Below are 20,220 nucleotides of genomic sequence, written 5' to 3' on the forward strand. Positions count from 1 at the left end.
ATCTTATATCCTCCTTTCAAGACACTATCCATTCCATTCAACTGCTCTTCCAAGTCCTTTGCTGTCTCTGACAATTACGATGTCATCGGCGAACCTCAAGTTTTTATTTCTTCTCCATGGATTTTAATACCTACTCCGAATTTTTCTTTTGTTTCCTTTACTGTTTGCTCAATATACAGATTGAATAACATCGGGGAGAGGCTACAACCCTGTCTTACTCCCTTCCCAACAACTGCTTCCCTTTCATGTCCCTGCCATCTGGTTTCTGTAGAAATGGTAAATAGCCTTTCACTCCCTATTTTTTACCTCTGCCACCTTCAGAATTTGAAAGAGTATTCCAGTCAACATTGTCAAAAACTTTCTCTAAGTCTACAAATGCTAGAAATGTAGGTTTGCCTTTCCTTAATCTAGCTTCTAAGGTAAGTCGTAGGGCCAGTATTGCCTCACGTGTTCCAATATTTCTACGGAATCCAAACGGATCTTCCCCAAGGTCAGCTTCTACGAGTTTTTCCATTCGTTTGTAAAGAATTCGCATTAGTATTTTGCAGCCGTGAGTTATTAAACTGATAGTTCAGTAATTTTCACATCTGTCAACACCTGCTTTATTTGGGATTGTAATTATTATGTTCTTCCTGAAGTCTGAGGGTATTTCACCTGTCAGGTAATTTACTTCTGAAACTGGTGTGATTGTGCTTAACAATATATTATTTTCAAGATGAGCAATCACTGTCAGCTCCTATTTGACTAAACTGTGTTTCTTATTATAATATGTTTAACGAAAAATGTAACTACCTACTCGTCATTTAATGAGCGACTTTTACATAAATCTGCTCTTAAGTGATTGAGATAGTCTGTGATTTTGGTTAAAAAGGACTGATAAAGCACTTCACTTCATTATAATGCTTCTGTTATCAGTAAATATAGTTCCCATTTTATTGATATTGCAAACATCACTTTTCCCCTCTGAACAGGAGTCTTAATTCAAGCTGATACAGCTGCCAAACTGAGTCTTATTACTGAAATATGACCTAAAACAACTACTAACTATACCTTTACAAGACTTGAGTAACGTGACCAAACAGTTATCATCTTAAGTTCTCCAGATCAACCCTAGTCAACACATTATGAATAAAAACCACACATTATGACAGTAAGATACTTCCAGTCTGAGTCACAGTCATTCCGTTTTGTTCAAGGAGCAGAGCAACAGACTCGATCATTGCTCCCTCTTGTTGGCAGAGTGGGGAAACCATATCTGTAACTACAGGAATCAGTAGCGACTAGCAAGAATTCCCATACAGTGATGAGTACTGTGGTTTAGAACCTTCATTAAAATTGCAGATCCCAGAAATTAACTGGGGGGACAATGCTCTCAGGTGAGCAGAGAATGGCATACCACTTCAGAAAATCATGCTTTATAAAGAACCATGGCAGTCACATCAATATTCAGGATGTGAGATGTTTCAGTTTAGTAACAGAAAATTCAATCAATCAAAATGTTTTTTTCTCAGAAAGAAAAATAAATAAACACTAAGAAAAACTAGGTAGTAAAATCTTCACTCAAGTGCTGTTTAAAAATTATGGTTTGTGTTATTCTGTTTTATTGTATAGGTGTTTGATTTGTATGTGGTAAATGAAAAGTCTCTTCTGTGATATAAATTGTCACTGACTGAATCTGTATGTGTTCCTCTGTTCTAAGAGTATGAGCTTCACCAAAAATTTAGGGAAAGATGTTCGCTAATGGTTACTACTGTGCTAATATCCTTTTATATTGAGTACCTAAGAAATACTTTTAAGCAAAAGTATGTTGTGGAATTGACACTTTAGGTATGTTCCTGAGTACCATACCTACACAAGCAAAAATAATTCCTAATATTTTTCTGCACGTTTCTTACTATGAATTCAAGCAATTTCAATAATTTGCCTCATGTCTGGGAAGTGATTATCAGAGAGGGTTACTATCTATACACGGTTCTGTAAGATTTGTTTATTTTTGTGGTGAAATTATTTTCCTTGAAACTTTGTGACAGGATAAAACTGCACACTGGACCAACTCACATTCAGATCCTTGCTTTTCACTGGCATTGCTTGTAACAATTTTTCAGCATGACTCAAGACCTCCCACACAGCTTTTGATTGCTAATACCTACAAACCATCTCCAAAGTAAATTTCCAAAGCATTTGTAACAAAGTTACTGACTTTACTGCCCTCCAGGAATACTGCCGCACACAAATTTTAATCAGAACCAAGAGCAAGAAAATTTAGAAACCTTCATAAAATTTAACGAAGCATGGGGCACATACTGAAAAGACAAGGCACAGATCACTGAGAGGGAGAGTTCATTACAACTGACAAAAATTGTATCTATGCAGGTCGAAATTGAGTGTGGATGCAAGTAACCAGCCCATGTGAATTCAAATTAATCATTGGATATTTTTACCAGCCTCCCAATTCTGCCATAAAGTTATAAAATCATTCAAAGAAAGTTCATTTTCAGTACACAGACCATGCAGAGTAGTTTAAGACTAACCAAACTAGTATAGACACACAGCTATGGTTTCTCTTATGAAGTAGATCTGAATATGTTTTTCAAAAACGTGCCTTTAGCAGGTAGTTGGGCAACACACAAACTGTTATTAATTTCGTAGGTTGTTTCACTTTAAATTGCTCAATTTGCACTTTCTTAGATATTTTATGGAAGTAACTGCTTCCAGTGATTGTTCTCCATTCTTGTAATCACAAAATAAAGTGTAATTTTACTTATTCATGTTAGATTTATGATTAACATCAAGTGCTTCAATCCCTGCACCATGCAACGATCCCCTGCAGGTCTTTCTGCATTTCACTACAATTTCCTAGCATTGCAACTTCTCTGTATGCAACAGAGTCGCCCACAAAAACCCCAAAGTTACTATTATGTCTGAAGATCTCTCTCCATTGAGAATGACATGTGTTCTGTTTGACAGAAATCTTCAATCTGATCATACAGCTGGCCTTATATACCATAAGCACTTATTTTGTTCACTAAGTGGCTCTATGGAACTTTAACACCTTCTGGACATCAAGGAACACAGTATCAACACACTACCTGCTGCCCTCTGGGCCTCTTCGACAAACAGAACAAGCCCAGTTACATATGTTTGCTGTTTTTGCAAGCCCTGTTGATTCCTACAAGAGATTTAAGGTCTCTAGGAATGTCATAATATGCAAGAATAAAACATGCTGCAAAATTCTAAAACAGACCAACATTAGAGATATAGTACTGTGTGTAAGTTCGACAACCTTTCTTGAAAATGGGAATGACCAGTGCTTTTTTTAATCATAAAGAGCACTTCACTCCTCCCGAGACCTAGTGTATACTGTTGATAGAAGATGAGCAAGCTCTTTCACATACTCTGTAGATTTGTACTGGAACTCTTGTCACATTCAGTGACATTTCTTTTGTTGAGCAATTTCAGTTGCTCTTCAATCCAATGGTCACTTATTTAAATACCTATCATTTTGACATTCATGTGACAATTTAAGGGATAAACTAAAGTGCAACATTCCTCAATGAAACAGTTTCAGAAAAGACACTTTGTATTTCGGCCTTCTGTGCCATCTCTGTTCTGATGCCATTAGAGTGTGGACAGATGGCTTCAATCCGTTTCCTGACTCAACATCAAATCAAAACTTCTATGATTTTCTGTCAGGTTGGTAGATAGAATTTTACTTTCTAATTCACTGAATATTTCATGCATAGAACTTCTTGTGTTAATTTTGATGTAGATCAGTTTTTGATTGTCTGTGAAGCTTTGGGAGTGTTTAAATTTGCTGTGAATTTTCTCAGCTTTCATAGCAGCTTTCTAACATGCCTGCTAAACCATGGCTGGTACTTCCCATCTCTCACAACTTTGACCAGCACATAGCATATTTTAGAGTGCTCTTGAACTATGTCCACTGATGCAACACTATCAGTGCTAGAGTTCAGTTTTCATGTTGACCACTCTGGTAATCTGAAATTTGTTTCTTCTTGTTTATGCTAAGTAAAAACATATTCATTTATTTATATTCCTATTTACATCTGTATTCAGTGATCCTGTAATAAACTTATAGTCACTGATTATACATTATACACTGAACCAAAAAGTTTGAGCCTATTGGCGACCAGGAGATTTAATAGTGCCTTCAGAAGTATGTTCTCCGATTACTTAGTCAAGGCAATGTTCAGATAAGGGATTTAGAACAATTTCACAAGACTCCCTACCTCTTCTACCTACCGTAACCAGGTCAGTGTCACTGTCTATAGCTATTAACTTGACATTATTACCTTATATAACATGAGCAGGCACTTTACATGAAATATTCTCTGAGAGAGAGAGAGAGAGAGAGAGAGAGAGAGAGAGAGAGAGAGAGTACACACACACGCGCACACACACACACACACACACACACACACACACACACACACACACACACACACACACACACGGCATCAAATCCCTCCAACAACCAACCAAGGCTTCATTGCTTCTATGCCATGATGTTTCGCAGCTGTTATCCGTGCCAAAGATGGACATACTGGCTATTGGGCAGGTGATCTTAGTGTTCTGGCTGATCAGTGTGGTCATTTCTTATGGCTATAATCACACCTCCACAACAGGCATTCAACAATTAAATTTAAGGAATCAGGAAGACTATACTTTAACACGAAAGTCTGAAAGAAACAGACATTCCACAAATATGTGAGATATCGCCAGTCTAGCTCCACGACCATATTGTGGGGGCGGGTCATTATGCAGGGAGAAACAATGGGCTAGATGGGTATGGCCAATGCGTAAACAGCATAAAACAATGGACTCCTTCCAAGAGGAGCAGAAGGAAGAGCGGCAAACTGCAGTAGACTCCTTGATTGTGCGGAGTTCATTAGTATGAGCAGTAGCGCTCCAGAAAGCATTCCACTTTTGGGCAAAGATCTGACGTAGATCCACATATTCACAGTTGGAATCATGAAAGTAAATGGGGTAAGTGTCTGCCTCCCTAGCCAAATGGTTAGCCAGTTCATTCCCTGGGATGCCCACATGAGTTAGGACCCAGAGAAAGACAACTGAACAGGCAGCATGCTCAAGGGCAGAGAAAAGGTCATGGATAGCATAGACAAAAGGGTGACGTGCGTAGCATCGGTCGATAGCCTGCAGACTGCTCATGGTGTCTGAACAAATTGAAACACTGTGGAGAGGGGGGGGGGCGCACTGAGAAACAAAAAGGAGGGCCCTGTGAATGGCTAGAAGCTCTGCTGTGAACAGGCTACATGAACTCGGCAATAAATAAATGGTATTCGAAGGCAGTAGGAGATGTGCATATCCCACCTTATCAATAGTCTTAGAACCATCAATATAACAGATGGTGGCACCCTAGAACTCTGCGAGGATGCCACAGACAAGATGCCAGAAAACCATAGGAGCGACAGACCTTAGGACCCTGGAACAGATCAGTCCTAATCTGTGGTCTAGGCACCATCCAAGGGGTGTTATGGGAGGGAAAGAGAGAGGGTGCAGTCCGGTGAGAAGAGATGGAGATCCTGACAGAGGGAAGTCAGATGTATGCCAACTGGCAATCCCAATTGTGGGCAGGTGTGAGGAGGGATACATCCTTCATCGGCAAAGAGCACAGGGTACACAGGATGGTCAGGAATTGGTGAATGGTGATTGCCTAAGAAACAAGAAGTTGGCTCCATATGATATATAGAGGGGTAATCCCCACTTCTGTGAGGAGACTAGCAACAGGACTAGTGCGAAAGGCACCAATAGCCAGACGCACCCCACAATGATGGACAGAATCAAGGGGTTTCAAAGAGGAAGGAGCTGCTGAGCCATAAACCTGACTACCATAATCTTGTCTGGACAAGACCAGGGCACGGTAAAGATGGAGAAAAGTGGAACGGTCTGCACCCCAACATGTGGGGGCCAGGAGGGGGAGAGCATTAAGCTTCCGCATACACAGTCTTTAGGTGGCGAATGTGAGGCAGCCATGTCAACTTGTTATCAAAAATAAGGCACAAGAAATGGGACTGTGCTACAACATCGAGGAGCTGATTGCCTATATGAAGTCCTGGATAGGGGTGTATAGTGGGTCGACAAAAAAAATGCATAACCCGCATTTTGGAGGGAGAAAACTGGAAGCCATGGATCATGACCCATGCAGAGGCCCATCGGATGGCACCTTGGAGCTGGTCCTCAGCTGATGCTACTGAGTGGGAGCTGCACCAGATGCAAAAATTGTCAATGTACAACGGCCCAACAGATGTCACAACCTCATTGATGGCAATGAGGAAGAGTGTGACACTTAGCACAGAACCCTGTGGGATACCACTCTCCTGAATCTGAGGGGCGCTGAGTGAAGTGCCATCTCGAACCCGGAAGACTTGGTGAGAAAAACTCGTGGATAAAAATCTGAAAAGGACCATGGAAGCCATAGTCATGGAGGGTAACTAAAATTTCATGGTGCCAAGCATTGCGACCGTATTGGCTGCAGATTCCTCGACTTGCGCCATAGGGTGGTGGGGTTTCGGGTTCTGCTGAATAGGTCAGGAGTTCACTACACTCAGCTGGCGGCTACACGGGTAGCGGAGGCTGTGTGGCATGGACTGGATGGTTTTTTAGGTTAGAAGGCCTCGGGAAAGTGCGGGATGGGCTGCAATGTCAAAGGGTGCTTGGCAATTACAGGACATGCTTGGATCAAGGAACAGTCGGAATTATAGTTGTAAATTGTCGTAGTTGCGTTGGAAAAGTCCCCGAGCTTCAAGCGCTAATAGAAAGCACAGAAGCCGATATCGTTATAGGTACAGAAAGCTGGCTAAAGCCTGAAATAAGTTCTGCAGAAATTTTTATGACGTCTCAGACGGTGTTCAGGAAAGATAGATTAGGCAGAATTGGTGGTGGAGTGTTTGTGTATGTCAGTAGTGGTTTATCTTGTAGTGAAGTCGAAGTAGATACTCCGTGCGAATTGGTATGGGTGGAGGTTATACTTAACAGCCGAATTAAGTTAATAATTGGCTCCTTCTACCGACCCCCAGACTCCAATGATACAGTTGCGGAACAGTTCAGAGAAAGTTTGAGTCTCGTAACAAATAAATACCCCACTCATACGGTTATAGTTGGTGGGGACTTCAACCTACCCTCAGTATGTTGGCAAAAATACTTGTTCAAAACCGATGGTAGGCAGAAAACATCTTCCGAGATTGTCCTAAATGCTTTCTCCGAAAATTATTTCGAGCAGTTAGTCCATGAACCCCCGCGAATTGTAAATGGTTGCGAAAACACACTTTACCTCTTAGCCACAAACAATCCAGAGCTAATAGAGAGCATCATGACTGATACAGGGATTAGTGATCAAAAGGTCGTCGTAGCTGGGCTCAATGCCATTTCTTCCAAATCCATCGGAAACAAACGCAAAATAATTTTATTTAAAAAAGCGGATAAAGTGTCACTAGAGCTCTTCCTAAAAGACAATTTCCATTCCTTCCGAACTGACTATGCGAATGTAGATGAGATGTGGCTCAAATTCAAAGATATAGTAGCAACAGCAATTGAGATATTCGTAACTCATAAATTGGTAAGAGATGGAACGGATCCCCCGTGGTACACAAAAAAGGTCCGAACGCTCTTGCAGAGGCAACGGAAAAAGCATGCGCACTTCAGAAGAACGCGAAATCCCGAAGATGGGCTAAAATTTACAGACGCGCGAAATTTGGCACGTACTTCGATGCGAGATGCCTTTAATAGGTTCCACAACGAAACATTGTCTCGAAATTTGGTAGAAAATCCGAAGAAATTCTGGTCGTATGTAAAGTACACAAGCGGCAAGACGCAGTCAATACCTTCGCTGCGCAGTGCCGATGGTACTGTTATCGACGACTGTGCCACTAAAGCGGAGTTATTGAACGCAGTTTTCCGAAATTCCTTCACCAGGGAAGACGAATGGAATATTCCAGAATTTGAAACACGAACATCTGCTAGCATGAGTTTCTTAGAAGTAGATACCTTAGGGGTTGCGAAGCAACTCAAATCGCTTGATATGGGCAAGTCTTCAGGTCCAGATTGTATACCGATTAGGTTACTTTCAGATTACGCTGATACTATAGCTCCCTACTTAGCAATCATATACAACCGCTCGCTCACCGATAGATCTGTACCTACAGATTGGAAAATTGTGCAGGTCGCACCAGTGTTCGTAGTAAGAGATGGCAAATCATCGAGTAGAACTGAAGTGATATCAGGTCTTCCCCAGGGAAGTGTCCTGGGACCTCTGCTGTTCTGATCTATATAAATGACCTGGGTGACAATCTGAGCAGTTCTCTTAAATTGTTCGCAGATGATGCTGTAATTTACTGTCTAGTAAGGTCATCCGAAGACCAGTATCAGTTGCAAAGCGATTTGGAAAAGATTGCTGTATGGTGTGTCAGGTGGCAGTTGACGCTAAATAACGAAAAGTGAGAGATGATCCACACGAGTTCCAAAAGAAATCCGTTTGAATTCGATTACTCGATAAATAGTACAATTCTCAAGGCTGTCAATTCAACTAAGTACCTGGGTGTTAAAATTACGAACAACTTCAGTTGGAAGGACCACATAGATAATATTGTCGGGAAGGCGAGCCTAAGGTTGCGTTTCATTGGCAGGACACTTAGAAGATGCAACAAGTCCACTAAAGAGACAGCTTACACTACACTCGTTCGTCCTCTGTTAGAATATTGCTGCGCGGTGTAGGATCCTTACCAGGTGGGATTGACGGAGGACATCGAAAGGGTGCAAAAAAAGGGCAGCTCGTTTTGTATTATCACGTTATAGGGGAGAGAGTGTGGCAAATATGATACACGAGTTGGGATGGAAGTCATTACAGCATAGACTTTTTCGTCACAGCGAGACCTTTTTACGAAATTTCAGTCACGAACTTTCTCTTCCGAATGCGAAAATATTTTGTTGAGCCCAACCTACATAGGTAGGAATGATCATCAAAATAAAATAAGAGAAATCAGAGCTCGAACAGAAAGGTTTAGGTGTTCGTTTTTCCCGCTCGCTGTTCGGGAGTGGAATAGTAGAGAGATAGTATGATTGTGGTTCGATGAACCCTCTGCCAAGCACTTAAATGTGAATTGCAGAGTAGTCATGTAGATGTAGATGTAGATGTAGATTGTCATATGCCTTATGTAGGTCAAAGAAGAGCGCAACAAGATGCCAGCAGTGAATAAAAGCCTGTCAGATGGCCGATTCCAATCCGAGTAAATGTTTAGTTGGAGACTGCCCTGTCCAGAAGCCACACTGATATGGAGACAAAAGGCCCCGAGACTCGCCATCCTTTCGAACAGTTTACAAAGTACATTCGTCAGGCTAATTGGGTGGTAGCTGTCTAGACACACTGGGCGTTTCCTGGGCTTAAGGACACGAATAACTATAGAGTCTTGCCATTGGGGTAGAAAATGCTGAGGAGCTGTTGCCTCTGGGGGACGGCCAAGTGTTGGATCATCTGGTTGTGCATGGAATCTGGAGCCTGCACCAATTCTCATTCAATGAAGGGTGCATTATAGGGCTCAACGTGGAGCACGATGAAACAAAGGTGGTCTCTTCAACCCTGAGGTTCTGCTGGAAAAAGGCAGCAGGGTAGGAAGAGAATGATGATTCTGTCGCAATGTGTGTCATGAGGTTTTCTGTGAGGGCAATTGGATCAGAGCACAGAGTACCTTGTAAGTTCAGACCCTGGACAGTTTTCTGTCCCTGCCAGCCCAGAAGGCTACGGAGCTCGGACCAAACCTGTGCTGTAGAGGCATACATCGCCATTGAGGAAATAGCATTTTCGGCATTCCTTTTTACTCTGCTGAATAAGGTAACGAGCCTTAGCAGACACTTAAAAGTGAGAGGGTTGGTCTGAAGGGTGTCAAATTGCTGCATCGCCCGTCAGCGACCCTGGACAGTGACATCCTTGGTCCATCATGGTACCACTCAACGTTGAGGGGGCCCTCTGGATAGGGGGACAGCAGTGCCAGCAGAATCAAGAATACTGACAGAGATGCCTTGCATAACTACATCAATGGATTCGACAGGGAGGTGCCAAAGTCACAGCAGACATATATATATAAAGGCTAATTGTCCCTGCGGAATGCCCAATGTGGGGCCTGTCTGCCTGGTGGCAGCAGGGGAACGATAGAATCGCCAGAAAGTGGTCACTGCAACAAAGGTCATCATGAGATGACCAATGTAGGGTAGGGGAGGAGATAGTGAGATCATTAGCAGAGAAGGTGCCATGAGCAGCACTGAATAGGGTAGGGGAACCATTATGAAGAGAGACAAATCATGGTCCATGATACATTGGTCAATTAGGATACCCCTATCTATTGAAGGGGAGCTCCCCCGAGGTGGAGGAGGGCAGGGCAGGGCACATTGGGAGTAGATCAAGAACCGAAAGAGAGCAAGTGACTTTGGGGTGCACAGATGGTGTGCGTTGTGACCGAGTAGTGGTAATAGTCTTCTGGCCTGAGAGACACTGGGGAGAGGGAGCAATATCACCAGCAGATGCCGAAAAAGGAGGGCACCTGATAGGAGGTCAAGGGAACTGCAGGGGATGGAGAGTGGAGAGAGGGAGAGAGGTACAGGGCTGAGGTAAGGTTTAGGGGGAGGGGAGGAGGGGGAGGGGAGGAGGAAAGGAAATAACAGATTCAAAAGTTGAAGATAGTGAACTGGATGGGATGTGTCATACTTTTGTCAAGCCTCAGTATAAGACAGGCTATCCAGGGACTTGTATTCTAGGATCTTCTTTTCTCTCTTGTAAGCTGGGCAATACAGTGAGCGAGGGGAGTGGCAGTCAGCACAACTGACACACACCGGTGGTGGAATGAAGGGGCTTCCCTCATGGAGAGGATGGCCAGTCACCACACAAAGGGTCCACCATACAATGGGATGACAGATGGCCGAAATGATGGGGGGGGCGGCGGGAGGAAGGGGGGCGGCGGAAGGAAGGGGGGCGGCGGAAGGAAGGGGGGCGGCGGAAGGAAGGGGGGCGGCGGAAGGAAGGGGGGCGGCGGAAGGAAGGGGGGCGGCGGAAGGAAGGGGGGCGGCGGAAGGAAGGGGGGCGGCGGAAGGAAGGGGGGCGGCGGAAGGAAGGGGGGCGGCGGAAGGAAGGGGGGCGGCGGAAGGAAGGGGGGCGGCGGAAGGAAGGGGGGCGGCGGAAGGAAGGGGGGCGGCGGAAGGAAGGGGGGCGGCGGAAGGAAGGGGGGCGGCGGAAGGAAGGGGGGCGGCGGAAGGAAGGGGGGCGGCGGAAGGAAGGGGGGCGGCGGAAGGAAGGGGGGCGGCGGAAGGAAGGGGGGCGGCGGAAGGAAGGGGGGCGGCGGAAGGAAGGGGGGCGGCGGAAGGAAGGGGGGCGGCGGAAGGAAGGGGGGCGGCGGAAGGAAGGGGGGCGGCGGAAGGAAGGGGGGCGGCGGAAGGAAGGGGGGAACAAAATTGCAACCAATACAGGAAACCAGGTGGATAGCCATGTGTACATAAATCAGACACCGAGAGAGGGAAAGGATGTGGCAACAAGGAATGGAGCAAAGATAGGGAGGAAGGGCAGGGGAAAGGAAATGCAGCCAGGGAAGGAAGAATTGGCTGCAATAGTTTGGGGCCCCATCTGCGCCATGTACAAACTCACGAAAGAACCGTGAGCCTCCGGGTGGGGGACACCTCATTTGTGTCGACATGAATCAGGATATGCAGCTGGATGCATCCCTTACACTCAATCACTGCCCACACAGTCTCTTCCACATCTCTCTGGCATGACCCCCATGTTTAATCTGTACTGGTGTAGAAGCAGAGTGGGAATCTTCAACTGACTCTGCATGCAGAGATGTTGAATCAGTGCTTTTCTGTACACTGATCAATCCTTACATAACAAAAGAGTCAGTACTATTTTGGCTTTATTCTATGAAGCCCTTCTTTTTAGGAGGGTGCTGAAATGCCTAACCATAGGCAGCAGCATATATTAAAATGAGCAACAACCACAGTTTTTTCCAAGCGAGCTCAGCAATTCAGTGACACAAAAGTACAAATCTGCTCCTTAATAGAAACACACAATTACTTCTAGAGATACATGACACTTCTGCAGTGAGCACATTGTCTGTAATGTTTTACAGAGAGTTTGCAGTTCAGTGTTATTCTTACATTCTAAGTAACATTAACTTTGGATCACAGTTTTACATAACACAATTAACATTTTTTCAATGGCATTGAAAGTTACAACAGAGTATTTTATGCAACTTTAAATATTAGGCACGTGCTCAGAGCTATAATTACCGTGACAGTCTCTCTTGCTCCCTTTGTTCTTCCATTTCATTCTTCAACTGTGAATAAGTTTGAGTAATTCTGTCAAAGTTCTCATACTTCAGTGCCTGAACTAACTGTAAAAGATACAACAGCAAATCCTGCAAAAAGAAACGAACACTAAAATTACCTTTTAATGCAAGTGCCTTAAGGCAAATCAAACAACATGGCTACTTAAAAGCATTTATACAACTGACAAACTACCTCATAAGATATTGTTCTCTTAATGACTTTTCGTATGTTTTCACACTATAGATAGTGCCGTCAGCTGTTGGAAAACGAGTCATCACATCTACACATTAAATGTGTTTCAAAGCATTTAGTTTATTTCTGTATAATTTATTTGTAACAAATAAAGAACACAAGAAACACTGCATGTTAAAAATGAGTTGCCTGGGGCTTTAACTTTTACCTTTACATTTTTTGTGGACAATGTTAAATCAACTATGTAGGCATAACTGCTTTCATAACTTCAAACCTGCTAGTAACCATTCACTGCTTCTGTAGAATTACAGAAATTTTAGTGTGAAAATTCATTCTGGAAACAACCCTTAGGCTGCAGTAACCTTTTTAGAGTAACCTCTCTCATAAAAGTGATGGTCCAACGTGGAACTTGGGTGAGCTTCTGTGTGGCTGAGAGTAACAATAGTACTGGCAGTTTGAAGTTATGAGTATGAATGTAAGGGTAGATCAGCAAATGAGAGCACTGTCAGGCACATTTACAGCAAGAATATTCAGAAAGTATAGTATACCCGTGAAGAAGTTACCTCAGAAAACTCATTCAAGAGAGACTGTAGTATTACTTATCAGTTGGGCCCTGTATCAGAAAGGCCTAATCAACAAACAAAGGTCTACATCTACATCATATGCTGCAAACAACATAACATTGTGTTGAGGAGAGTACTTCCACTCGCAAAAGTCATGTGGGAGGAATGACTGTCTGTAAGCTTTAGTATTAGCTCTAATTTATCAAATGTTTTTGCTATGATCATTTCGCAAGATTTATGTCAGTGGAGGTAATTGTTGTCAGACTCTTCCCAGAAAGAGTTCTCTTGAAATTTCAATAGCAAACCTATCCATGAAGCACAATCCCTCTCTTTTAACATCTGCCACTGGAGTTCATTGACAACTCGGTAATGCTCTTGTGCAGTCTAAATTATCTTGTGACAAAGGGTGCCACTCCTACTCTCTCTTTTATCAGCCTGTCTGGTAAGGATCCAAACATTGATGAACAGTACTCAGAAATCTAAGATTCTCCCCATGAAACAGTCTGGTATCTGCTTTTCTTACATTTTTTATGTTGCCATCCACTCAAAGTCTTCCTGTACAGTTACTCATAGATATTTTAAGGTAGATACTGTTTCCACCAGTGCATCATAAATAGTGTAATTTTACACTACTAGATTTTGTTTCTATGTTTGCACAATATGCCACATTTGTTTATGTTCAGATCAACTGCTGCCAAAGTATGCTCAATTTATCAGTCCTCTGCAGGTTATTCTGCAAATTTATCCCATCATCTAGTGTTGTTACCTTCTTATAGACAACCGCATCACCTGTGAACAGTCTTTAAGAGCTCCTGACACTTTCTACTTGATCTTTTATATATCGTAAACATAACTATTTTGTCACACTTCCTTGGGGTACTCTGAAAATTACCTTTACATCTATTGATTTTGTTCCATTCAGAGCAATGTTTACCTGCAATGAAGTCTTAATTAAGTCGCAAATCTGGACCAGACCAAAATCAATTTGGATTTTCACTCATATCAGTTGACAAAATTTTACTTTCAAAATTACTGAATGCTTCTCTCATTGATCTTCTTATGCTCATTTTCAGTTCATTCAGCCCCTCATTCAGCTTTTGTTTGTCAGCTAGGTTTTGACTTCTTTTTAATCTCTGATGAAGCTTTCTTTGTTTAAGCAGTAGTTTCCTAACAGCTATTATGCCATGGTGGGTCTTTCCCATCCCTTAACACTTTGCTCTGAATATAAGGCACAATGAGCAATGCTTTTGAATTTTTTTTCCCTTTTATGCTCCACATATTTGCCCTCATAAGTGAATATTTGACACTGACTACTCAGCTACTCTGAAATTTGTATGCTGTCACTTGTGCTAATCAGAGACACATTGTGCCTCACGGTGCAATTCACTAAATTCAGAATGTGTTCAGACCAAAGAGTGTTAACAGATATTTCTTCCTCTCACAAACATTTCACATAAAGGCCATGAAAATAAAATTAGTGTAGTTTCAGCTCTCAGACTGCAAACGTGTATATAACTCCATCATCAATTTTCCATTGTTTGAAAATAAAATTAGGTAGATTTAAGCTCTTCCTGCAGGCCTTTCATGAATGGAATAAAGGAGGGAAATGACAGTGATACATAAAATGCTATCTGCTACACACCATCAGCCGACTTGCAGAGTGCGGATGTAGATGTACAGGGAGCCTATCTGGACAACAGACAGAAATTCACCAACTGCGACAGTCACGTATACAAACAGTAACCTAATACTGTCAAATGTTTTTTATTCCAGTTTTTGATCACAATATCAATTCTTTAGACAAAGACCAGTTTCAGTCCATAATGACCATCCTCATATCTACAACATACAAATATATACACCTAGTGAGCAGTGTCTCTTGACGTAATATAGCAATACATACCACAATATACTTTCATACAACAGGGGTACATAACAAAACTGCATTGGTAATGCATTTGGCAGAAACTGGCCACACTGTAGGCAATATTGAGAATTGTATGTGTATTCTACACAGGGCAGAGAAGGGTCATGCACACTACTTGTTGGAAGAGTTGGAAATTTACAAAGCCTAAAAGCACGAGCCCACTAAGGTACCCAATGGACAAAGCGATTTTGTGCCCAATGCCTACTTTGCTTTATTTGATAACATATTACGATACCCAAATAATGCCTCGCGTATTTATACCTAGCTTCACCTGATGATTTATGTCAAGAACAGTAGGCATTTGCCGTACCTCCATACATTAGTCACTCTAAGCCTGAAACTGATTATGTCCTACCTATTCATGGAATGTATAGCCAGACTATATAAATTTATTTATTTGATTAATGGAAAATCTCGTATAAAGATGTGAAACAAATACTAACAAAGAGATAGAGGGGCTGGCCAATCTTACCTCAGCTCAGTACAGCTGATTGATAACACAAAACAGAACAGAAAATTTACGTTCCTAGGAATGTTCTGTACTGAGCTGAGGTAAGTACTTGCCAGCCACATTACCTCTTTGTTAGTATTAATTTTATTTATTGACAGTTAATATGTTGCTTAAACTTTTTCTGTGGGAGACATAACACGATGTATGTAAAGCCCTCTAGTGGTTAAGTTCTTACAATCGGTGCGCGTCTACATAATATCCTGGCAGCCAACCTAACAGAGGGCGCTGATCATTGATCTGTCTTTCAGCTGTCATATAGACATTTACCTTCCATAGGCAATTTATAGGATGCTACAGGCAATGTATTATGTATATTAATTGTTGACCATAAATTCACCATAAAAAGGTTCAGACCTATTCTCTTCATGTAATTCCTCTTAACAATTTTATATGGGTAATTGTATTCGTCTTAATGTATCACAACTGGTTTCTAAGATAGTTATCAATTTTAAAGGTTTGCTACGTGTATTTTCCTCTCCCCATGAACCAAGGACCTTGCCGTTGGTGGGGAGCCTTGCGTGCCTCAACAAAACTGATAGCCGTACCGTAGGTGCAACCACAACGGAGGGGTATCTGTTGAGAGGCCAGACAAACGTGTGGTTAATGAAGAGTCATGGTTTGGTTTTATGCAAAGTAGTGTATCTGTCATTTAAATTCTTTGTGCCATTTGGAGGGAACAAAACTTCCTGTATATAATTTTAACTTTGTGGGAATAATTTTTTTGTAGCAATGTCAATATGTGAAAATATTCAGTTTTATTTAATGTATTTGGTTACTGTTATGTAAACTGCTGATCCTCTCTTAGGGTTCTTAGTTAGTTTGTATGTATGTAAAATGAGTAGTGGTTCCCCTCAGGAACGGAACTGTGTAGCGTGCGCAAATTGTGGTTGGCCTAAGTAGAAAAGGTGGAACTGAGGGTCAGTCAGGGACGAGCTACCAGTCGGGGACGAGCTACGAAACTGTGCATTGCCATGTAAAAGATGCATATTATGCTGGTTCCGAGAGAGGATTTTTTTCTGCTACTTTCCAATGCCTCGGATGGATGGATAAATAGCTGGAACTATTCTGGAATTTTTATCTATCATCGCCACCAAGAAATGACAGAGTCCAGCAATGCTACCTGCAAATCCACCTACCAACATGCAGTTGCCACCACACTGCGCGATCACTGTATCGGAATGCTATAATAATGTACAGTGAAGGATCAGCTCATCGGTTGTTTTAGTGTGCACAAATATAAGGTAACTTATAACTGAATTTATGTACCTACCTTGATTTTTTCCTTATCATAACACCTCTCAGGTTCCTCTCCATTTGAACTAAAGTGATAACCGAGTGTCCCTACTGAAATAACACTAAAGGCCAGTGTTTTTGCTAAATAATGCCTCTTGAACATAGTAAAACGAAAGTAAAAGTTAATGTGGCGAGAGAGTGAGTTGAAGTTAATGATGCTTGGTGAAAATAATTTTCCTAATGAAACTGCTTATTAATATAGTGTTGCCAACTTCAAATTAAGAGTTCTTAAGACTGAGGCTTATAAAGTTTTGCTTAGTAAATGATCACATTACTGCCTGTTGTAAATCGCAGAAGGTGAGTCAGTACCTTACATATATGCTAATTTTATCTCTCAATGCAGTAAAAGTGGAAAACTGCAGTGTGAAACGTTATGTACTCATGTTTGCTAAGTGTTTGTCTCTCTTGTGTATTGGAAGTGCATATTAATAATATAACAGGATCCACAGTTTGTCTATTGTGTTCATGCTAGGTAACAAGTAATGGGAAAACCACTAATTATGAAAAACATTTCTTTATTCAAATGATAGTGAGAAGCAACCTGTTAGTGGATTCCAATTAACTTTCATTTTAAATAGTAAAGTACTTAACTGAGAGAGACTTAACCTATATCCAATTAATGATTCTGCAGTGAATAGTAATAATAATGTTATAAAAAACATTCAGTTTGAATAAGCCCAGAAAGTAATAGTGTGTTTCGATATCTGGTATAATTTTGCAAATAGTTTGTGCTGCTATAACTGTTAGCTTCAATCTTACTGTAAACATATGTATGTGTCAGAGTTCACTGCACTCGCGTGTGACAAAGTATAGGTTGTGTTTATCCATTAAAGTTACTAAAAACAATTTTATTGAATGAGAATGTTAATCATTCTCTTGCCTAGTTAGGCTGGCGGCCATTTTCTTTATCCATTAAACAGTGCAGATAGACAAAATTTGTTTGTTACTGTTCAAATATTTACGTAATTCTGACTTTCATTTCCAATAAGCCCCTCTGTTAGGAACAACACCATCAACATAACAATTCCTCTCAGAGGGTAACACTACTCTGTTGCTTTATACCACAATTGCTTTAACAATATAGTTTTATTTCACGTCTTGCCTACAACTTTAAGGTTATGGTATAGCAGTAGCAGACAGTGTAATACAGTCTGGATGATTGACTGATCTGGCCTTTTAACAATAACCAAAACGGCCTTTCTGTGCTGGTACTGCAAACGGCTGAAAGCAAGGAGAAACTGCAGCCGTAATTTATCCCGAGGGCATGCAGCTTTACTGCATGGTTAAATGATGATGGCGTCCTCTTGGGTAAAATATTCCGGAGGTCAAATAGTCTCCCATTCGGATCTCCGGGCGGCGACTAGTCAAGAGGACGTCATTATCAGGAGAAAGAAAACTGGCATTCTATGGATCGGAGTGCGGAATGTCAGATCCCTTAATCGGGCAGATAGGTTAGAAAATTTAAAAAGGGAAATGGATAGGTTAAAGTTAGATATAGTGGGAATTAGTGAAGTTCGGTGGCAGGAGGAACAAGACTTTTGGTTAGGTGAATACAGGGGTAATGCAGGAGTAGGTTTAATAATGAATAAAAAAAATAGGTGTGCGGGTAAGCTACTACAAACAGCATAGTGAACACATTATTGTGGCCAAGATAGACATGAAGCCCATGCCTACTACAGTAGTATAAGTTTATTAGCCAACTAGTTCTGCAGATGATGAAGAATTGATGAAATGTATGATGAGATAAAAGGAATTATTCAGATATTGAAGGGAGACGAAAATTTAATAGTCATGGGCGACAGGAATTCGAGAGTAGGAAAAGGGAGAGAGGGAAACATAGTAGGTGAATATGGACTGGGGCAAAGAAATGAAAGAGGAAGCCGCCTGGTAGAATTTTGCACAGAGCATAACTTAATCATAGCTAACACTTGGTTCAAGAATCATGAAAGAAGGCTGTATACATCGAAGAAGCCTGGAGATACTAAAAGGTATCAGATAGATTATATAATGGTAAGACAGAGATTTAGGAACCAGATTTTAAATTAAGACATTTCCAGGGGCAGATGTGGACTCTGACCACAATCTATTGGTTATGAACTGTAGATTAAAACTGAAGAAACTACAAAAGGGTGGGAATTTAAGGATATGGGACCTGGACAAACTGAAAGAACCAGAGGTTGTACAGAGCTTCAGGGAGAGCGTAAGGGAAAAATTGACAGGAACGGGGGAAAGAAATACAGTAGAAGACGAATGGGTAGCTCTGAGGGATGAAGTAGTGAAGGCAGCAGATGATCAAGTAGGTAAAAAGACGAGGGCTAGTAGAAATCCTTGGGTAACAGAAGAAATATTGAATTTAATTGATGAAAGGAGGAAATATAAAAATGCAGTAAATGAAGCAGGCAAAAAGGAATACAAAAGTCTCAAAAATGAGATCGACAGGAAGTGCAAAATGGCTAAGCAGGGATGGCTAGAGGACAAATGTAAGGATGTAGAGGCTTAACTCACTAGGGGTAAGAGAGACACAACCTACAAGAAAATTAAAGAGAGCTTTGGAGAAAAGAGCCACTTGTATGAATATCAAGAGCTCAGATGGAAACCCGGTTCTAAGCAAAGAGGTAAGAGCAGAAAGGTGGAAGGAGTATATAGAGGGTCTATACAAGGGCGATGTACTTGAGGACAATATTATGGAAATGGAAGAGGATGAAGATGAAATGGAAGATACGATACTGCGTGAAGAGTTTGACAGAGCACTGAAAGAACTGAGTCGAAACAAGGCCCCAGGAGTAGACAACATTCCATTGGAGCTACTGACGGCCTTGGGAGAGCTAGTCCTGACAAAACTCTACCATCTGGTGAGCAAGATGTATGAGACAGGCGAAATACCCAAAGACTTCGAGAAGAATATAATAAATCCAATCCTAAAGAAATCAGGTGTTGATAGATGTGAAAATTACCGAACTATCAGTTTAATAAATCACAGCTGCAAAATACTAACACGAATTCTTTACAGACAAATGGAAAAACTAGTAGAAACCGACCTCGGGGAAGATCAGTTTGGATTCCGTAGAAATACTGGAACATGTGAGGCAATACTGACCTTACGACTTATCTTTGAAGAAAGATTAAGGAAAGGCAAACCTATGTTTCTTGCATTTGTAGACAATGTTGACTGGAATATACTCTTACAAATTCTAAAGGTGGCAGGTATAAAATACAGGGAGCGAAAGGCTATTACAATTTGTACAGAAACCAGATGGCAGTTATAAGAGTCAAGGGACATGAAAGGGAAGCAGTGGTTGGGAAGGGAGTGAGACAGGGTTGTAGCTTCTCCCCGATGTTATTCAATCTGTATATTGAGCAAGCTGTGAAGGAAACAAAAGAAAAATTCAGAG

At 41.6% G+C, this 20,220-nt stretch overlaps 1 protein-coding gene across 2 annotated transcripts in view; it reads right to left on the reverse strand.

Moving 5' to 3' along the window:
• LOC126282110 (phosphatidylinositol 3-kinase catalytic subunit type 3) overlaps positions 1–20,220 on the reverse strand; it is a 102,089-nt gene that overhangs the window by 45,120 nt on the left and 36,749 nt on the right. For both annotated transcript variants that reach the window (XM_049981570.1, XM_049981571.1), the window contains exon 9: positions 12,304–12,431. In XM_049981570.1, coding sequence (XP_049837527.1) covers positions 12,304–12,431 — 128 coding nt within the window. The remainder of the gene's footprint in view (positions 1–12,303; positions 12,432–20,220) is intronic.

The sequence above is a fragment of the Schistocerca gregaria genome, chromosome 7, assembly GCF_023897955.1.
Source record: "Schistocerca gregaria isolate iqSchGreg1 chromosome 7, iqSchGreg1.2, whole genome shotgun sequence".
NCBI lineage: Eukaryota > Metazoa > Arthropoda > Insecta > Orthoptera > Acrididae > Schistocerca > Schistocerca gregaria.